Source organism: Chiloscyllium plagiosum, unplaced genomic scaffold (genome assembly GCF_037043375.1).
Source record: "Chiloscyllium plagiosum isolate Xiang-an unplaced genomic scaffold, Cpla_swu_hap1 HiC_scaffold_39, whole genome shotgun sequence".
NCBI classification, from domain to species: Eukaryota; Metazoa; Chordata; class Chondrichthyes; order Orectolobiformes; family Hemiscylliidae; genus Chiloscyllium; species Chiloscyllium plagiosum.
The window spans coordinates 2,329,164-2,349,655 of record NW_028270177.1 but is presented as its reverse complement, the minus strand read 5'-3'; the positions used below and the strand labels follow the sequence as shown (position 1 = coordinate 2,349,655).

Sequence of the window (20,492 nt, the reverse complement as noted above, 5' to 3'; positions counted from 1 at the left end):
GTCCAGTGACCCTTCTGTTCTGAAACGTTAACTCTGCTTTATCTCATTTGCTGCACACTACTTCTGTGTAGTCATGAATGTGAAGGCATGTATTGCTATCTTGTGAAGAAATTAATTGGGAAGCAGAACTTAACTCTGGCAAATTGACCTGTTAGTGAGTATAACATGTGAATACAAAAGAGCATCAGGAAGCTGAACCAAGTTTTAAAGTTCATAGAACCTAGTTTAATTTTTCATCCCATTATCCAAAATCTTGAGTTATGGCCTTTTCGCCGGTTATGTTCCACCACCTACCTTGCTTTCTGCTTTGCAGTACAGCACAAGATTTCACCAATGTCATTAACCTTGTATTCTCCCAATCCCATTATTTCAGTTTTGCACTCCAGATGAAACCTCATCTCAGGACCATAAATAAAGTCCAGTGTAGTTGAATTCCTCCCAAGAAATAAAGTTGAAATGTAAATCTAATAGATATTTCTCACAATCCTTTTCTCATTTATTCATGGGATATCTGTCAGTATTTAATGCCTACCCCGATTTCTCTGAAACTGTATGGCTCACTTGGCCATTTCAGATGTCAGTTAGGATTCAATCATATTTCTGTGGATCTAGAATCACATGCGGGCCAGACCAGCTAAACACAGCAAATTTACCTCCCTAAAGGGCACTAATGAGCCAATTGAGTTTTTGCGATAATCAACAGTAGGTACTTTGGTCACCATTGGGTTAGCTTTTAATTCCAGATTCTGGTTGAATTCAAATTCCACCATCTGTTGTGGTAGAATTTGAACCCATATCCTCAGAACATTAGAGGCTAGGATTCTAGATTATTACTGCAGCGATATTACCACTATGCCGCTGTTTCCCCTTCAATTAGAAATTCCTATTCTTTGTCTCTCCACTTTGCAAATTATTCCTGGAGTGAGAACATGAACAGGTAGCTTGCTCCTAGCCTGTTCCTAAACATCATCCTCTCCCTGGTCCTCCTTGTTGTTTCACTGAATGAGAGATGTTAGACAGGTAAAAGTAGGAAGTTTGGGAAAGTGCCCATGTGTAGGTCTGCTATCATCTGAAATATGAAAACTTACATTAACCTTTTAGTGGTCTATGCCTAGGATTAACCTGCATTTTTTTTAGTTGCAGATTTTCTGTGTTTGGGTATGACTTATTAACGTGTTGATTCTAAAACCAATTTATCATTTAGAAAAATGTCAGAACTGCGAATACTATAAATCAGAAATAAAAACAGAAGTTGCTGGAAAAGCTCAGCAGGTATGGCAGTATCTGTGAAGAGAAATCTGAATTAAAATTTCGAGTACAGTGATCCTTCCTGAGAACCGAAGGGTCACCAGATCAGTTCTGAAGAAGGGTCACCAGACCCGAAACGTTAATCCTGATTTCTCTTCATAAATGCTGCCACACCTGCTGAGCTTTACCAGCAACTTCTGTTTTTATCATTCTTCTTGTTTCACTAACTTTGATGTCAGATTATTTTGCTTCTGCTTATATTTTTATGTACTTTGAAAGATCATTATTTCTTAGACTGTGCTAGCAGCTCAGCTGTGAATAAAGAAGGACTTTTAGTACAGGTGCACCTTTTACTGCACCATTTAGGATGTGTTTCCAATGTTGACATATAGGGCAAAATATTCCAGCCCCGAAATGTCATGGGCGAGGGCGAGAAATTTGAGTAAATCAGATAAGCTGTCATGTGAGGCTCTTCTCAATATGAAACCAACTAGTTTTCCATTCAAATCCTGGACTTCAATGAGAATCACCTAATGAGAAATGAGAGGCCTATCAGCATGAATGATCACTTATTATCATCCTCATTATTGTCTAATCTCACCTCATTAAGATGCATTCTCCCAACTGCTGGCTAGAAACGAGATGCTAAGACTCCCTGACATGAAAGTCAGAGCAGGTACCTTGCATTTCTAGCTCACTACTTCTTCTTCTGGACTTTCATCTCGGACACCTGGTACCAACATCTTAGGGTGTGCTCCATGGGCAGTGGCCACATGAACCTCATGTCCATGGATCTTTGCATTTGACACAAACCAGCTTCACAGCACCACGCTGATTCACTTGCAATACACAAGGACAAGTCCAGGCTGCCATCTATTGACAGAATGTATAGCTGAGGGTCAAAGATACTCCTCAAATCCACTTTCCTGTTCTTTTCCTATAACTCTTGAAGCTAGCAGGATCCAGAGAAGAAATCCTTATCTTTACTGAAGTTTGAACTATGGTGTATAGTAAAATGGAACTTCTGAAGTGGAGGATTTAGAAATAACTATCCAGTTAAATGCATGATAAGATTTTTATAATGACTTGACAGAGCATTCCATCTCTTTTTCTGTCTGATTCTTCAAGAATGTACAATGTTTTGTGATGATTCATATTGAATTCATATTTTGTTCATGTGTTTCGTTGGCTGTCCAATGCCTTTTTTCCCTATGGATTTTCCGAATGCCACAAGCTTCACTAGATGTGCAGCCACACTTGCATACTTGCTCCAGGCATGTGCTATTATTGCTCGATGGCCAGCTGTAAGGAGATGTACAAGAGGGTCTGGGATGACTAACTCTCTAATTTTCCTCCCTTCTGGTGAGTGGACTCCTGGCCTGAAGAATACACCATGTGGAAGATCCCAGGTGCAAACATACCTCCTACTGTTCTGTGCTGCAATACGTACATAACCATCTGCTCCTGGAGTCATTTGATTTGCAGAATGTAACATGTCTGTAAAATTGTGTTGTTGGAAGGCAAAACGATAATCTAAGGATTGGAATTGAATTTTCAACTCTACTCTATTTCTGTTTTTTTCCCTGTGCAGTTCCAAAGAAGAAAGCTACATGCTTGATAAAGCCTCTGACAGGGAGGGAGGATCAGATGCACTTTCATTTTAAAATCTCCTAGTTTTTGACCTTTGCTAACCTGAATATAGAATTCTGTTTCATAAGTAATGCTGGATCTCGCACTTGTTCTGACTAACTGTCATTTCTCATAGGTTTTAAAAGTAACACAGCCTATTTAAAATAGGCTTCTCTCTCTTATCTCAGTAAGGCTTAGGTTGGATGATTAATTTGGCTTTAATGACACTGCATATTAAAAAATTCTCTCTTTACTCTACTAAAATGAGTCTCTTTCTGCATTTGAAAGGACAGTATGTTTAAGTAAAGTAGCAAGATGAGATCAGCTGAAGTAGAGGAGGAGAATGGGGTCAATTCAGATGTCCAAACTGGTAGTGGACACAGAACCTACTCACTGTCTTTTTTGTTAAAATAGATTACTTATTTTTAATTTGTTAAGGTGAAATCTCTTTACTGTGCCAATTATAATTATTCTTGATGAAATAATGTTCCTGTTTTCATATAATTTGTGAAGTGGGGTGGTGGAAGCACGGTAACAGAAAGTCCATAATTTGTCAGTAATTGGCATTAGTTTAGAAATCTCACTCGGACACCACAGTGGTCGCTGATGTGATAGACAATACAGCCTTGTCTCTGTTTCAGCATGCTGCACTAAGGAGTGCAAGATAAGTTCCATTTTCAACTACACTGAATACCCTGTCTGATTGCTTTATTGCTTGGCAGGACAGTTGGAGGTTGAGTTATTACCAAGCGTTCCAGAGAGAGGGGCTTAGATGATGGTCTGAGAATAGATTGTCCACTTACTGCTTTGACTGCAAGATGTCTTTGACTAGAACGGTCCAGAAAGGAAGCAAAATGAAACATAAATAGACCAGACGTTATGGGAACTAGAAATACCATGCCAGTGTGATAGAGACAGTACTGAGGTGAGGTTTTGAGCAGATTGTCGGAGATGTATTCTGAACCTAAGATGGAAACATCAGATGTAAATGCTGATTGACATAAACAAAGCTACCCATCTCCTAACACTAACATCCTTCAAATGGAGGCCTGTGACCAGTGGAGTGCCACAAGAATCGGTGCTGGGTCCACTACTTTTCATCATTTATATAAATGATTTGGATATGAGCATAAGAGGTACAGTTAGTAAGTTTGCAGATGACTCCAAAATTGGAGGTGTAGTGGACAGCAAAAAAGGTTACCTCAGATTATAACGGGATCTTAATCAGATGGGGCAATAGGATGAGGAACGGCAGATGGAGTTTAATTTAGATAAATGCAAGGTGCTGCATTTTGGGAAAGCAAATCTTAACAGGACTTATTCACTTAAGGGGGAGCATTGCTAAACAAAGAGACCTTGGAGTGCAGGTTCATAGCTCCTTAAAAGTAGAGTGGCAGGTGGAAAGGATAGTGAAGAAAGCGTTTGGTATGCTTTCCTTTATGGGTCAGAGTATTGAGTACAGGAGTTGGGAGGTCATGTTGTGGCTGTACAGGACATTGGTTAGGCCACTGTTGGAATATTGCATGCAACTCTGGTCTCCTTCTTATCCAAAGGGTTTATGAAACTTGAAAGAGTTCAGAAAATATTTACAAGCATGTTGCCAGGTTTGGAGGATTTGTGCTATAGGCGGAGGTTGAATAGGCTGGGTCTGTGTTCCCTGGGGAGTCAGAGGCTGAGGGGTGACCTTATAGAATCATGAGGGGCATGGATAAGATAAATAGACAAAGTCCTTTCCCTGGGGTGGGGAAGTCCAGAACTAGAGGAACATAGGTTTAGGGTGAGAGGGGAAAGATATAAAAGAGACCTAAGGGGCAATGTTTTCACACAGAGGGTGGTACGTGTGTGGAATGAGCTGCCAGAGGAAGTGGTGGAGGCTAGTACAATTGCAACATTTAAAAGGTATCCAGATGGGTATATGAATAGGAAGGGTTTGGAGGGATATGGGCTGGGTGCTGGCAGGTGGACTAGACTAGGTTGGGATATCTGGTCGGCATGGACGGGTTGGATGGAAGGGTCTGTTTCCGTGCTGTACATCTCTATGACTCTATAACGAATAGACCTAAAAACAGCGGAAATGGAATGGGAAGAAACTGAATATCTAATGTACTTCTCAAATCATTGTTACTTCCAAAGCTGCTACATTTGTCTATTTACTGATTTCCTTGCTGACTTACTTGCACACTGCACTTAATTGTAGTCTACCTTCGGCACACACAGGTCAGATACTGTTTTCAAAATACTTTGGACATTTGAAGTCCAAAATAAAAACAATACTGGAAGTGCTCAACTATTCAGATAGCATTTGTGAAGATGGAGGTCACGTTTCAGATGGAATGTTCATCAGCGATTGAAGGTGATTGACCTGAAATGTTAAGTACTTCCCTGTCAAAAATTGTTGAGTTTGTGATGGCACAAACTAGAAAGAATTCCTTACAATACACAGAAGTAATAACTTTTAATCAAGAAAGACAGGTGACAGCAATTAGTAGAATGCTGTTTGAAAGAAAAAAGAAAGACTTGAATTTCTGTATCATGGCCAGAAGACATTCTAAAGCATCTGGCAGCCAATCAAGAGGTTTTAAAGCGTCATCATTGTTAAGAAATGCTGGAGCCAGTTTGTACACTGCAAATCATTGTCAATTATACCTCAATTTGTCAATGACATCTACACAGGGTCACGTTTCTTCTCTGGGTCTTCATGTGACTGAACAGACCGACTGTTGATGCAAATCTTTAAGCACATGGGAGGTCCCAAAAAGTAATGGGACCCAGATTGCCTCCTTTTCTCTCCTCTGCCACTGCTCTGTCACATCATTACAACTTTGGATACAAAACATGATGCTGCTTCTTGCAATTTTAAACAATTTGTAATCATTAATGTCATTGCTGCCATGTTTCAAGAACACTTCAGAATGCCTTTGAGCATTTATTTGTCATCCTGTAGAATTCTGGCTATTGGAGAGTTGAGAAAACAGGACCTATTGGAAGAGATTCTTTTCATTCATCAAGATAGACAGAGAGGGAATGGGTAACCACCAGACTGAAGGGGACCAGTTAAATAGTGAGGACATTCCTCCAAGTGCACCTCTCTTGTAAGCTATTTTTTGGCCTTGCAAAATGGTGAGAGTGATAGTTGCTCTGCAAATGCTGTCGCAAGAGTCATGAATGTTGCAGAATGGCTGCAAGGAGTTCTAAAGGTGGAGCATGAACAGCCAGTGGCCTATGGTGGGACTAATGACATGGGGGGAAAATTAAATGAAGCCCTGCATGTAGACATTAGGACTTAAAAGGTATTAATCACTGGATTATTCCTGGTGCCATACAGCAGTGGGCATAGGGATAGAAGGATAGAGCAGATGAATGCATTGCTGAAGAAGTGGATCAGGAGGGAGGGCTAATGATTCCTGAGGCATTGGAACTGTTTCTGGTGGAGATGGGAACTGCACAGGTTTGACAGTTTACAACTAAACAGGAACAACATCGTTGCAGAGATGTTTCTTTAAGCTGTTGGGATGGATTTGAACTACATTGGCAGAGGAATGGAGTCTTGACAAGTTGCTTATTGAGAAGAGAAGCTGAGGTGGAATTAATATTAAAATGTGAGTAAATGAGTCCAAAACACAGAAAAAACAGGCCAGATAAGACAGAGGCGTTTGATGTGCTTTCTCTAACTGGTCAGAGTATTGAGTACAGGAATTGGGAGGTCATGTTGGGGCCAAGTTGTTATTAAAAAGGAAGAGGTGTTGAGCATCTTAAATAGTATTAAGGTAGAGGGGTCCCTGGATCCTGATGGAATTTATCCCAAAATATTGAGGGAGGCAAGAGAACAAATTGCAGGAGCATTGACAGACATCTTTATATCCTGTTTGGCCACAGGTAAGGTCCCAGAGGAATGGAGAACAGCCAGTGTTGTCCCATTGTTTAAGAAGGGTAGCAGGGATAATCCTGGAAATTACAGGCCTGTGAGCCTCATGTCAGTGGTAGGGAAATTATTGGAAAAGATTCTCAGGAATAAGATCTATACATATTTAGAAGCAAATGGGCTTAGTAGCGAAAAATGGTTCTGTGCGGGAGAGGTCATGCCTCATTAACTTGATTGAGTCTTTTGAGGAGTTGACTAACTTATTGATGAGGGAAGAGCAGTTGATATTGTCTACATGGACTTCAGTAAAGCCTTTGACAAGATCCCTCATGGCAAATTAGTACAAAAGGTGGAGTCACATGGTATCAGGGTGAGCTGGAAGCTGGGCACAGAACTGGCTTAGTCGTAGAAGACCGAGGGTAGTAGCGGAAGGATGCTTTTCAGAATGGAGGGTTGTGACTAATGGTGTTCCACAGTGATCAGTGCTGGGAACTGTGCTGTTCGTGATCTACATAAATGATTTGGAGGAAAACGTAGCTGGTCTAATTTGTAAGTTTGCAGACAATACAAAGATTAGTAGAGTTGCAAATAGGAGGATTGTCGGAGGATACAGCAGGTTATAGATCAGTTGAAGTCATGGGCAGAAAAATGGAAGATGGAATTTAATCCAGACTCTATACTCTTTCTTAACCACAGGTGGAAATTGTACAGTGAATGGCAGAACCCTTAGGAATATTGATATGCAGAGGGACCTGGGTGTGTAGCTCCACAGATCACTGAAGGTGGCAGCGCAGGTAAATAAGGTAGAAAAAAAAGGCCTATGGCACGTTGCCCTCATTGGAAAGGGCATTGAATAGAAGGATAGACAAGTTATGCTGCAGCTGTATAAAATTTCAATTAGCCCACACTTGCAATGTGGCATACAGTTCTGGTCACCACACTACCAGAAGGATGTGGATGCTTTGGAGAAGGTTCATAAAAGGTTTACCAGAATGTTGCTTGGAATGGGGGTAATTAGCTATGAAGAAAGGTTGGAAAGACTGGGTTTGTTTTCACTGGAACTCAGGAGGTTCAGGGGTGACCTGATACAAGTTTATAAGATTGTGAATGGCATGGATAGAGTCAAAAGAATGAGGCTTTTCCCAGGCTGGAGGGGTCAATTACTAGGGAACACAAGTTCAAGGTGTAGGGTGGTGGTGGGGCTTTTGAAAAACATCTGTGAGGCATGTTTTTCACACAAAGGATGGTGAGTGCCTGGAATGTGCTGCCAGAAGAGGTGGTGGAAGAAAACACAATAGCAGCATTCAAGAAACACCTGGACGAATATATGAATAGGGAGGGAATAAAGGGATATGGATTCTGTAAGTGAAGACAATTTTTGTATGAAAGGGCAAAATGTGTAGGTACAGGTTTAGAGGGCTGAAGAGCATGTTCCTGCGCTGTATTATTCTTTGTTTTTCGCTTATATATTCTGTGCCTGTGAGCTTCCCTTCGCTTCACTTGATGAATTAGGCCAGTCAGTCTAACCTTGGTGGTGGGATGTTATCAAAGTATTCTCAGGAACTGAATGCATCTGCATTTGTAGAAACAGGGTTTAATTAGAGAGAGTAGGAAGAAATTGTTAAAGAAGCAAAAACAAGATTCAGAAGATTCTATGGAAGGGTCAGTGGACTCGAAACATTAACTCTAACTTCTCTTCACAGATGCTGCCAGACGTGCTGAGCTTTTCCAATGACTTCTGTTTTTGTCTCTGATTTACAGCATCTGTAGTCCTTATGGTTTCTATTGTTAAAGGAATTTCTGGTGTGCCAAATTTGATTGAGGAAATAATCAGGAGTATTAATAAGGGTAATGCATTCAATGTGATCTATATGGACTTCATCAAGGCTTTTAATAAAAGCCCTCATGGCAGACTGGTCAAGAAAGTAAGAACCCATGGAATCCAAGGCAAAGTAGCATGTTGGATCCAAAATTGTATGAGAGGCAAGCATCGACGATGATGGTGGAGGGATGTTTATGTGACTGGAAGTCTGTTTCCAGTGGGGTTCTGCAGAGTTGGTGCTATTTGTGGTGGACAAGGAACAGTACAGCACAGTACACCCCTTTGGCCCACTAAGACACATGATGGCTTTCTAAACTAAAACCCTTTTGCCTGTACACTGACTATATCCCTCTATTCCCTGCCTATTCATATACCTGTGCCAACCAGATATTCTAAATTAATCTAGTCCCATTTGCCAGCTCTTGGCCCATAAACCTGTAAACCCTTCCTATTCATATACCCACCCCAGATGTCTTTTAAATGTTGTAATTCTACCAGCCTCCAGCCCTTCCTCTGGCAGCATTTTCCTTACATGCACTACCCTCTGTGTGACCAAGTTACCTCACATGAGCTTTTTAAATCTTTCCGCTCTAATTTTGGACTCCCCCATACGAGGTAAAAGACCTTGGCTATTCATTCTGTCCATGCCCCTCATGATTTCATATACCTCTGAAAGGTCACCCCTCAGCCTCCGATGCTCCAGGAAAAACAACCCCAACCTATTCAGTCTCTCTCTGTAACTCAAACACTCCAACCCTGACAACATCCTTGTAAATCTTCTCTGAACGCTTGCCAGTTTCACAAGGAGGGATTGCACACATAATTCCAAAAGTGGCCTAACTAGTGTCCTGTACAGCCACAACACAACCTCCCAACTCTTACACTCAATGCTTTAACAATAAGGTAATATGCAACAATTAGCTGAGGCATAAAATACAAGAGCAAATAAGTTATTGCTGGAAATCTATAAAACACTGGTGACTCTCTGAAGAAGGCATTTGGCACACTTGTCTTCATTGTCAGTGTATTGAGTATGGGATATCATGCTGCAGCTGTAAATGACGTCGGTGAGGCCACGTTAAAGATATTGTTAAACTTGAATGGGCTCAGAAAAGAATAACAAGGATGTTGCCGAGATTATAGGGTTTGAACTATAGGGAGAGATTAACTAAGATGGGGCTTTTTTCCTTGAAGCGCCGGAGGCTGAGGCATAACCTTATCAAGGTTTATGAAATCATGAGGGGCATGGATAGTGTGAATAGCCATATCCCTCCAAACCTTTCCTATTCATATACCCATCCAGATGCCTTTTAAATGTTGCAATTGTACTAGCCTCCACCACATCCTCTGACAGCGCATACCATACACGTACCACACTCTGAAAACGTTGCCCCTTAGGTCTCTTTTATATTTTTCTCCTCTCACCCTAAACCTATGTCCTGTAGTCCTGGACTCCCCCAACTCAGGGAAAAGACCATGTCTATTTATCCTATCCATGCCCCTCATGATTTTATAAACCTCTATAAGGTCACCCTTCAGCCTCCGATGCTCCAGAGAAAACGGCCCTAGCCTATTCAACCTCTCCCTATAGCTCAAATCCTCCAACCCTGGCAACATCCTTGTAATTCTTTTCTGAACCCATTCAAGTTTCACAACATCCTTCCCATAGAAAGGAGACCAGAACTGCATTCAATATTCCAACAGTGGCCTAACCAATGTCCTGTACAGCCGCAACATGACCTTCCAACTTCTGTACTCAATACTCTGACCAATAAAGGAAAGCACACCAAACACCTTCTTCACTATTCTATCTACCTGTGACTCTACTTTCAAGGAGCTATGAACCTGCACTCCAATGTCTCTTTGTTCAGCAACACTCCCTAGGACCTTACCATTAAGTGTATAAGTCCTGCTAAGATTTGCTTTCCCAAAATGCAGCACCTCTCATTTATACAAGTTAAACTCCATCTGCCACTCCTCAGCCCATTGGCCCATCTGATCAAGATCCCATTGTAATCCAAGGTAACATTTTTCGCTGACCACTACACCTCCAATTATGGTGTCATCTGCAAACTTACTAACTATACCTCTTATGCTCACATCCAAATCATTTATATAAATGATGAAAAGTAGTGGACCCAGCACCGATTCTTGTGGCACTCCACTGGTCATAGGCTTCCAGTCTGAAAAACATCCCTTCACCACCACCCTCTGTCTCCCTACCTTTGAGCCAGTTCTGTATCAAATGGCGAGATCTCCCTGTATTACATGAGATCTAACCTTGCTAACCAGTCGCCTATAGGGAACCCTGTCGAATGCCCTACTGAAGTCCATATAGATCATGTCTGCCGCTCTGCTCTCATCAATCCTCTTTGTTACTTCTTCAAAAGACTCAATCAAGTTTGTAAGACATGATTTCCCATGCGCAAAGCCATGTTGACTATCCTTGCCTCTCCAAATATATGTACATCCTGTCCCTCAGGATTCCCTCCAATTACTTGCCCACCACCGACATCAGGCTCACTGGTCTATAGCTCCCTGGCTTGCCCTTACCACCTTTCCTAAATAGTGGAACCACATTTGCCAACCTCCAGTCTTCCGGCACCTCACTTGTGACTATTGATGATATAAATATCTCAGCAAGAGGCCCAGCAATCACTTCCCTAGCTTCCCACAGAGTTCTCGGGTACACCTGATCAGGTCCTGGGGATTTATCCACTTTTATGCGTTTCAAGACATCCAGCACCACCACCTCTGTAATATGGACATTTTTCAAGATGTCACCATCTATTTCCTTACATTCTATATCTTCTATATCTTCCATATCCTTTTCCACAGTAAACACCAAAGCAAAATACTCATTTAGTATCTCCCCCATCTCTTGCAGCTCCACACAAAGGCTGCTTTGCTGATCTTTGAGGGGCCCTATTCTCTCCCTGGTTACCCTTTTGTCCTTAATGTATTTGTAAAAACCTTTTGGATTCTCCTTAACCCTACTTGCCAAAGCTATCTTATGTCCCCTTCTTGCCCTCCTGATTTCGCTCTTAAGTATACTTCTACTGCCTTTATATGTACTCTTCTAAGGATTCACTCGATCTATCCTGTCTATACCTGACATATGTTTACTTCTTTTTCTTAACCAAACCCTCAATTTATTTAGTCATCCAGCATTCGCTATCTCTACCAGCCATTCCTTTCACGCTAATAGGAATATACTATCTTTGGATGCTCATGATCTCATTTCTGAAGGCTTCCCATTTTCCAGCCGTCCCTTTACCTGTGATCTGGTCTATCCTTTTCCATCATTATTGAGATCAAGAATGACTTCCAAATCTGATGCAGAGTGGGCAATGACGCTGCAATCATTCATCTACCTAATGTCATGTATGTCTATGATGGTCAGTTTAGTTTTGGCACCTAGTTGATCTAGATTAAAGATTTTTCCATTAGGGCAGTATTTATACTGACACCAGAGGGAAGTTGATCTTCAAAGAGGTGACTCACAATTGTCAGGTGGGTTTGAAATAATATGGAAGTTATCACACACCTTGCTTAACACCAGTCTGAATTTTATAGGCATGGTTCAGATTTCCCTCAAAACATTTAAAGCCATATCATTGTGAAGTAGATTTATTGGACGTCCAAATCTATGGAGAACAATCACAGAATCTTGTGATCTACTGTGCATGGCAAGCTCCCACAAAATGGTAGCAGCCAGATAATCTGTTTCTGTAATATTGATTGAGAGATAAATTTTGTCCGGACCCTGTGGAAAATTCTTCTGATCATTTTTTAAAGCTGAGCCATAAAAACTTTCTAAATGCAAGTGAGAGAGCAGATAGACCCCCACTTCACTATCTCATTCTGCACCCTTGCCACCCTCAGTTTTCCTTCACATCATGTTCAACATGGAGAAGTAATGAATCATCAACTGAGGGGGATACAATAGAGGGAAGTCAGCAGAAAGTCTCCTTGCCCATGTTTGATCTGAGGCCGTGAGACTTTGAGGTCCATATTCAAATTGAGGACTTCCAGAGCAACTCCCTGTGGTTTGAGTTTGCCAGCTGGGTCATAGCAATCTCAGCCATCTGCGCAATAGGTAAACAGTCAATTACCTTCTCCACTTTGTCGAGAATTCTCATCATCTACTTTGCTCATAGTGATTAGTGCTATAGAAAGGTGCATACTAATGAAGTGAGTTCTGCAGGTAACCAGATTGTTAACAAGCAATAATCCCCTTAATAGGAACTCACTTCTGTCTATTGAAAGTTTAATCTTCAACGCCTGGACATATCATGCAATTCTGCCACATTTCTTCCCAAAGCTCACATACTTAGACCCCTATGAGATTCCATTTAAAGATTTTCTAAAATTGTGAGAGATTGGGAAGCATTGATGTCGAAAGGGAGCTTGATGTCTTTGTTCATGGGTTACTAAATGCTAATGTTCAGGTGCAGCAGGCAATTTGAAACATAAAAGGAATGTTGGCCTTCTTTTCAAAAGGATTTGAATACAGGAATAAAGATGCACTTTGGTGTGTTGTGTACAATTTCAGACTCCTTGGCTGTGGAAGGACATGTGTACCATAGAGAGAGTGTAATATAGGTTCACCAGACTAATCCCTGGGATTGCAGATTGTTTTATGAGGAGAAATTGAGGGAAGTGGGACTGTAATCTCTAGAATTTCCAAGAATGAGAGGTGATGTCTAACTAAATTTATTAAATATTTATAGGGTGAGACAAGGTGGATGTAGATAGGAGTTTCTTCTAGCTGCTGAGTCTAAAACCAGGAGTTATTGTCTCAGAACAAGGGGCATACAGTTTAACAGAGGGTAGTAAATCTCGAATTCTTTCCCAAAAGAGATGTCGAAGTAAACCAGTGAATGTAATCAAGACAAATCAATAGATTCCTGGATACTGACAACATTGATTGAAATGGAGATAGCTTGGGAAAGTGGTACTGACATAATTGATCAGTTATGAACAAATTGAATCACAGCAGGCTCAAAAAACTGCATGGCCTACTCGTGCTTTTATTTTCTCAACAATCCCAAAATGGGAATGAGATAATCCACCCTCTCTATACCCATGAATTTCTGGGCAAAGGTCTTGACTATTTATATAAATGTGCTTCTTATGTCTGTTCTATTTTCTCTGCCAGGCATTCGTTGTGACAATGTGTGTCAGCAGGGGCATTGGGGTCCAAACTGCTCCATTTCCTGTAACTGTGAAAATGGTGGCTCCTGTTCACCTGAGGATGGGATTTGTGTGTGTGCACCTGGATTTCGTGGAGTTGCATGCCAGAGGAGTAAGTATGAGGTCTAACAGAGTAGTTTTCCAATGAATTTTTAAAAATATTTTTTCTTTCATCACCTATTTGGTCCCCATTAATTCTGGAAAGAGTAAAGCAGTCATTCTCGATCATTAATGCCAGGTTAAGATAATTCTGGATGCTGGCCTGAATTTTGTGTATTAACCAATGATATGTCTGCCTTTTGTCTTTAGCTCTGAAATTCCTTCCTTCAATCTTTCCATCTCACTAACTTATTCCCCACCTTTAAGTCACTTATTACAATTTATTGCAAACTAAACTTTTGGGAATCTTCCCTATTCATATTTCTTTGTGTGTCAAATTTAACTCTGCTCCTTTGAAGCTTCTTTTGACAGTGTGGTGGTGTAGTGTTTAAATACATTATGACACTACGTTAGTGCAAGTTATTTTCAGTATCGGCAGCATGTTCTGTTCCGGAGTACAGGTTCAACTGCAGACATGGAAGTGAGCATCACTTCTGCTCAGAGGAAAGCCTGCTTTTCTTGCACAATTACGCAGTTGTCTCCTCACTTTATGCACATAGGTCTGTATATGGGTGAGGACCATATCTTGTGGCAGGAGCATTGCCAAAGCTGTTAACTTATAGGGTTGAAGGTCCTGGAACCATGCTTAAAGGTTCTGGAACCATTTATTCCCTGCAAATCAGTAGCATCACTCCAGTTTCCGGAACGGATCCTTGCATTAAAATATCCTGACCCTTTCACCCTTCCCCAAACAGACTTCCACTGTTTGCCAGCCTCCTTGATTGTGCCCATTATCTTCTCCCTCTGTCCTCCTGGTTATTCTCTGTGCCATGTGCAACTCAGACAATCACAATTCAATCACAGTCATATCTTGGCAGAGAAGAATGCCCTGCAAAGAGGCCTAGCATCAGTTACCCATTCCAAAGTCTACTACACATTTCTATTTCTGTGCATCCGTGAACTGAAGGCACATATTGCTCAGTCAGATAGAATTTAATAAGGAATAGGAACCTAATTCTGGTGAGCTGGCAATTTAATGAGCATTCATGACATGCACATACACGCAAAAGAGCTCCCCAATGCTAGCCATCAGGGGACTTAGCTTACCTTTAAAATTCTGAGAAGTTACTTGCATACTTTCATTCCAGGATTGGGGTTCTGAATTTTGATCTCTCATCCAATTCGGTTTCCCTGTCATTCCACTCTGGAGAGCAACATAAGATTCCAGCCATAGTGAAGACAAACTGTTGACTTTTTTAACTCCAGTAGTGTATACAAGAATCATTGTATTATACAGCACAGAAAAGAGAACATTCAGCTCACTAAGTCTATTAGATCTTTCAAAGAGCAGCTCAGTCAGTCCCACTCCTTTGCTCATTCTGATATCCTTGCAATTCTTTTCTCCTTCAAGTGTTTATCCTGTTCTCTTTGAAGACAACTATTGAATCTGCATCCACCATTCATTACATAGCGCATTTCAAATGCTAATAATTTGTTGTGCAATAAAGTTTTTTCTATGTTGCTTCTCATTCTTTTGATAGGTGCCTAAATTTAATGCCCTTTTATAGAGCCATAGATTCACATAGCACAGAAACAGACCCTTCAGTCAATTCTGACCAGGTTACCCAAACTTAGCTTGTCCCATATCCCTCTACACCTTTCCTATTCATGTACCTGTCCAAATGTTATTATAGAATATCGTTTTTATTTTAGAATCCCTACAGTGTGGAAACAAGCCCTTCAACCCTCTGAAAAGTAACCCACCCAGACCCATTCCCCTACCCTATTATCCTCCATTTACCTCTGACTAATGCACCTAACCTACACATCCCTGAACACTATGGGCAATTTGGCATGGTCAATTCACCTAACCAGCACATCTTTGGATTTTTTGAGGAAATCGGAGCACCCAGAGGAAACCCACATGGACACTGGGAGTACGTGTAAACTCCACACAGAGTGTTGCCCATGGTTGAAATCGAACCCTGGTCCCTGGCGCTGTGAGGCAGCAGTGCTAACCACTTAGCCACTGTGCCACCATATCTTTTAAATGTTGTAACTGTATCTGACCCTACTGCTTCTCCTGGTATTTCATTCCACATATGAACTACCCTCTCTGTGACAAAGTTGCCCCTGAGGTCTGTTTTAAATCTTTCTCCTCTCATCTTAAAATTATGCCCTCTAATTTTGACCTCGTCTACACTCAGGGAAGAAAAAAACCTTTGCTATTCACTTTGTCCATGCCTCTCATGATTTATAAACCTCTATAAGGTCACCCCTCAACTTGCTATGCTCCAGGGAAAAAAGTCCCAGCCAATCCAGCCTTGTAACTCAAACCCTCCAGACCCACTAACATGTACCCTTTCCAACACAAACAAAAACAGAAGTTGCTGGAAAAACTCAGCCGATCTGGCAGCATCTGTGAAAAGAAATCAAAGATAACGTTCCTCAGTTCTGAGGAAGGGTCACTGGACCCAAAACGTAATTTTGATTCACAACTACCTGATGAAGGAGCAGCGCTCTGAAAGATAGTGTTTCCAAATAAACCTGTTGGACTATAACCTGGTGCTGTGTGATTTTTAACTTTGTACACCCCAGCCCAACACCGACACCTCCAAATCATTCCCTATTCATGTACCTAATCAAATGTCTTTTAAAATGTTGTATCTGTACCTGCATTTACCACTGCCTCAGGGAGTTCATTCCACATATGAACCACCCTCTGTGTGAAAAGGTTGCCCCTCAGGTACGTTTTAAATTTTGCTCCTCTCAGCTTAAAAATATGGCCCCTAGTTTTGAAGTCACCCACCTTAGGAAAACGTCCCTTGCTATTCATCTTATCTGTACCCCTTATGATTTTGCAATCCTCAATGAGGTAACCTCTCAACTTCCCATGCTCCAGTGAGAAAAGTCCAAGCCAATCCATATAACTGAAACCGTCCATTCCCAGCAACACCTTGCAGTAAAAATCTTCTCTGAACCCTCTCCAATTTAATAATATCCTTCCTATAGCAGGGCGACCAGAACTATACACAGTACTCCAAAAGTTGCTTTTCACCAAGGTCCTGTACAACCACATTAGGACATCCTAACTCCTCTACTCAATGGTCTGAGCAATGAAGACAAGTGTGCTAAACGTCTTCTTAAGCACCTGTCTACCTGTGATGCAACCTTCAAAAAACTATGTACCCAAATCCCTCGGTCTCTCTGTTCAATCAACACTTATTTAAATTAAACTCCATCTGCCACTCCTTGTCCAGCTGATCAAGATCCTGTTGCACTCTTAAACATTCCACCAAATATCATTTATTCACTCTATCTAAATCAATGCTTCCAAACATTTTTCCAGTGTGACTCCTTTCTCGGACCTCACTTCATGTGACTCCCAGTGAAAATTTGTGGCAGCCCAAGAATTGTTGAGTGGACTTTAAGTTGTTAAGTCAAAAGTGATAAGCAGCTTCAGTTGTAGTAAGTGCGAAAATGATATGAGCTATCCCCACTTTTCCTCCCACCCCTCCCTTCATGAACACCATATCAAGCACGTCTCCCCTCACCAACCCTCATCCTTCTTTCATCTCCCCCGTGGTACAGTTGATTAAAAACCATGCAAAATGAACGGTTACCTTTTCGTACAGGGTCTCACACAGCAGTAGTCCGGCTTTATAAGTAGTTGATTTGTCCCCACACTGCACTAAAAAAGAGGTACGCATTTTAAAGTTCTAACACCACATGTTGCCTCAGACAACACAACTCCAAAATCTTGTCTTAGGTCATGTCCCACAGTTTGGCAACCCAGATTTAAATCTTTCATGATTTTAAACACCTCTGTCCAATTTCCTCTTAGTTCTGCTCTGCTCTAAGGAGAAAACCCCCCAGCTTCTCCAGTGTATCTACAAAACTGGAGCCATTATATGAAACCATTTCAAATCTTTTCAAGCATTTACATTCTTCCTAATGCATGGTCCCCAGCTGGAGCTGAACTTGTATTCTATACAGGTTTAGCAATGCTTTCTGCCTTTTCTATTCTTTGCTTCTATGAAGTCCATATGTTTCAGTAAACGCTTTGTTAAATTATATTACCATTTTTCAAAGGTTCCTACACCAGTCCCTACATACATTTATTTTCTATAGACTGCATGTTTAGGAGTTACTATAGGTCATAAACAAATCATATTCTGAAGTCACAAATGACACAGCTCATATTTTTGATCTGCTAATAGAAAGCTGTTTCGTATGCAGCCAACTGCTGAATGAGATTGCTGTTTATGTTAATATTGATATCAATAAACTCAACAGAATTCTTCATAATTATGTTTCTGCTTTGGGAATCTCAATGGCTTTGGGCGGCACGGTGGCACAGTGGTTAGCACTGCTGCCTCACAGTACCAGAGACCCGGGTTCAATTCCCGCCTCGGGCAACTCTCTGTGTGGACATTCTCCCTGTATCTGTGTGGGTTTCCTCAGTGTGCTCCAGTTTCCTCCTAAAGTCCAAAGATGGTTAGGTGAATTGCTAAATTGCCTGTTAGGTGAAGGGGTAAATGTGGGGGAATGGGTCTGGGTGGGTTGCTATTCGGAAGGTCGGTGTGGACTTGTTGGGCCGAAGGGTCTGTTTCCACACTGTAAGTAATCTAATCATCTGAAAAAACAAAGAATGAAATCATCCTGTCATGACAGGATAGGCAAAATGAATCAGTCTTCATCTATATGTAACATTTCAAATCAAATATGACAAAACCTGACAATCAACAATAAAATCATTTACGTTTATCTTTAGTGGTGATTGAAAAATACTTATTAATATTTATAATTGATATTAAAATATTAGCCATGATATTGCAATGAATTTCCTATCCTCACTCGAATATTGCTATAGGATCTTTTACATCCACCAAAGGATGAACAAAGCTTCAGTTTAACATCCAGTCAAAAAGACAGTAACTTTGACATTACAGCACCCTTGTAGTACTGCTGTAAAACACAGCCTAGAAGTTATGCTGATTTCCTGGAGTGGGGGTTCTGGCTCAGGTGAGAGTTATATTGCTGAATAAAGGTGACACTCAAAGGGAAATTCAGGGAATCACAATCTTATTGCATATGATTTTTGTCCACTTACACAATGAACAGAAAATCTGGTGGTTAGTTGACTGAGAATCAACCTTCAAAATCAATCAACTGACTTCAGTTTTGGCAGTGCAGTGGAAATGTTAAAAATGATCAAACATCAGGAAATAGTTCATTTTAAGCAAATATTTTAAAAAGAGAAAGTTGCAAAGGTTTTTCATTCACAGATGCTGAGTATTTTGTTTAACTGTTTGAGTTATTTTGGCATTCTTATAGTCTGTTCACCTGGATTTTATGGCCATCATTGCAATCAAGCTTGTCCTCAGTGCGTACACAGTATTGGACCATGTCATCATGTCACAGGCCGCTGTGAATGCTTGTCAGGCTTCACCGGTTCACTCTGCAACCAAGGTAATCTCTTGAGTGTGTCAGAGTCACATGTGACAATAGAAGTTAATGAGTCTTTTACACTGGCATGATGAATATCTTTTGTTTCTTTAATGCTCTTTGTCGAGAAATTTCAAACCTCCAGAATGCATCAAGGTTAAGAATACAGATAGTTAAGAAACTTATTTGAACCAACATCTTGCTATGACCTGGTACTCGGATGCTACACCAGCTTTGTCTGCTTCTAATGCCACTGTACTTTTAGAATCAAAATTCAGGAATGTTGTTTGGTTTCTTCACTAACTTCAGTAACAGTAACATTTACTCATTAATTGGTATTGCAGGAATTAAAAGAATAAAGATATTTAACATATCATGCCTGTGCTGACTCTTTGAAAGAGTTACTTGATTCCCATTACTTTTTTAAATGGAAATTTCCAGGTTGAGTACAAATTAAAATGTATGGCATGAAATGTATAAAGAGCCGGATAGGATATTAAAGCTCAAGTCTGATCCCTTGATCGGTGTTGGCATTCTGTTTTGGCCTCTCTTGAGGGTTAGCTTCTTTCTTCATGGCTAGGCCTCTTTATGCAGCAGTGATGTGAAAGATACAGTGCGCCTGGGTAGTAAGACAACCCCCCCAATCTATCAAGGTGCTTGAAGCACTGCATGAAGATCTTAGTGGTGTATTCCTTAATGATTCTGGTCATTGAAGGGCCTCATGGTAACTCATTCTTAATCTTTGTGTACCCCTATCCACCCATATTCAAGACTTCAGAAATACTTCTGAAAAATGTGTCTCACCTCATGTGTTGCCTCATTAGCGGTGAGTGGGTGTTTGAGAACTAGGACTATGATAATATAACCCTCTTCCTAATTTTTTTTAATGAATCTTACAAGATGCTGCATTAGCAGCAATGTTATGTATCCCTTTGATTTCTTTCTGAAAGGCTTTAATTTGTTCCCTTGGCATTTTACCTGAATTAGGGGTCAAGCTTGTTAGCAAATTTAATTGCAAGTTTCTTCAACAATTTTTCAAAATTATCAATTCTATGAAATTTTTTTTATCCATAGTCATTAAACATAAATTAAATATAGATTAATAGAATTAATTCCCAGTATAGTGAATAACAGCGGTATACCATCAAATAAATCATCTTAAGAAGGATTTTGATGTTCTTTGCTCTG

General features: G+C 40.7%; 1 protein-coding gene across 3 annotated transcripts in view; it reads left to right on the top strand.

The window, feature by feature from the left end:
* The window catches only part of megf11 (multiple EGF-like-domains 11), a 485,761-nt gene that overhangs the window by 409,831 nt on the left and 55,438 nt on the right, over positions 1-20,492 (top strand). For all 3 annotated transcript variants that reach the window (XM_087981455.1, XM_087981454.1, XM_087981453.1), the window contains exons 15-16: positions 13,723-13,869; positions 19,194-19,328. In XM_087981455.1, the coding sequence (XP_087837581.1) occupies positions 13,723-13,869; positions 19,194-19,328 (282 nt within the window). The remainder of the gene's footprint in view (positions 1-13,722; positions 13,870-19,193; positions 19,329-20,492) is intronic.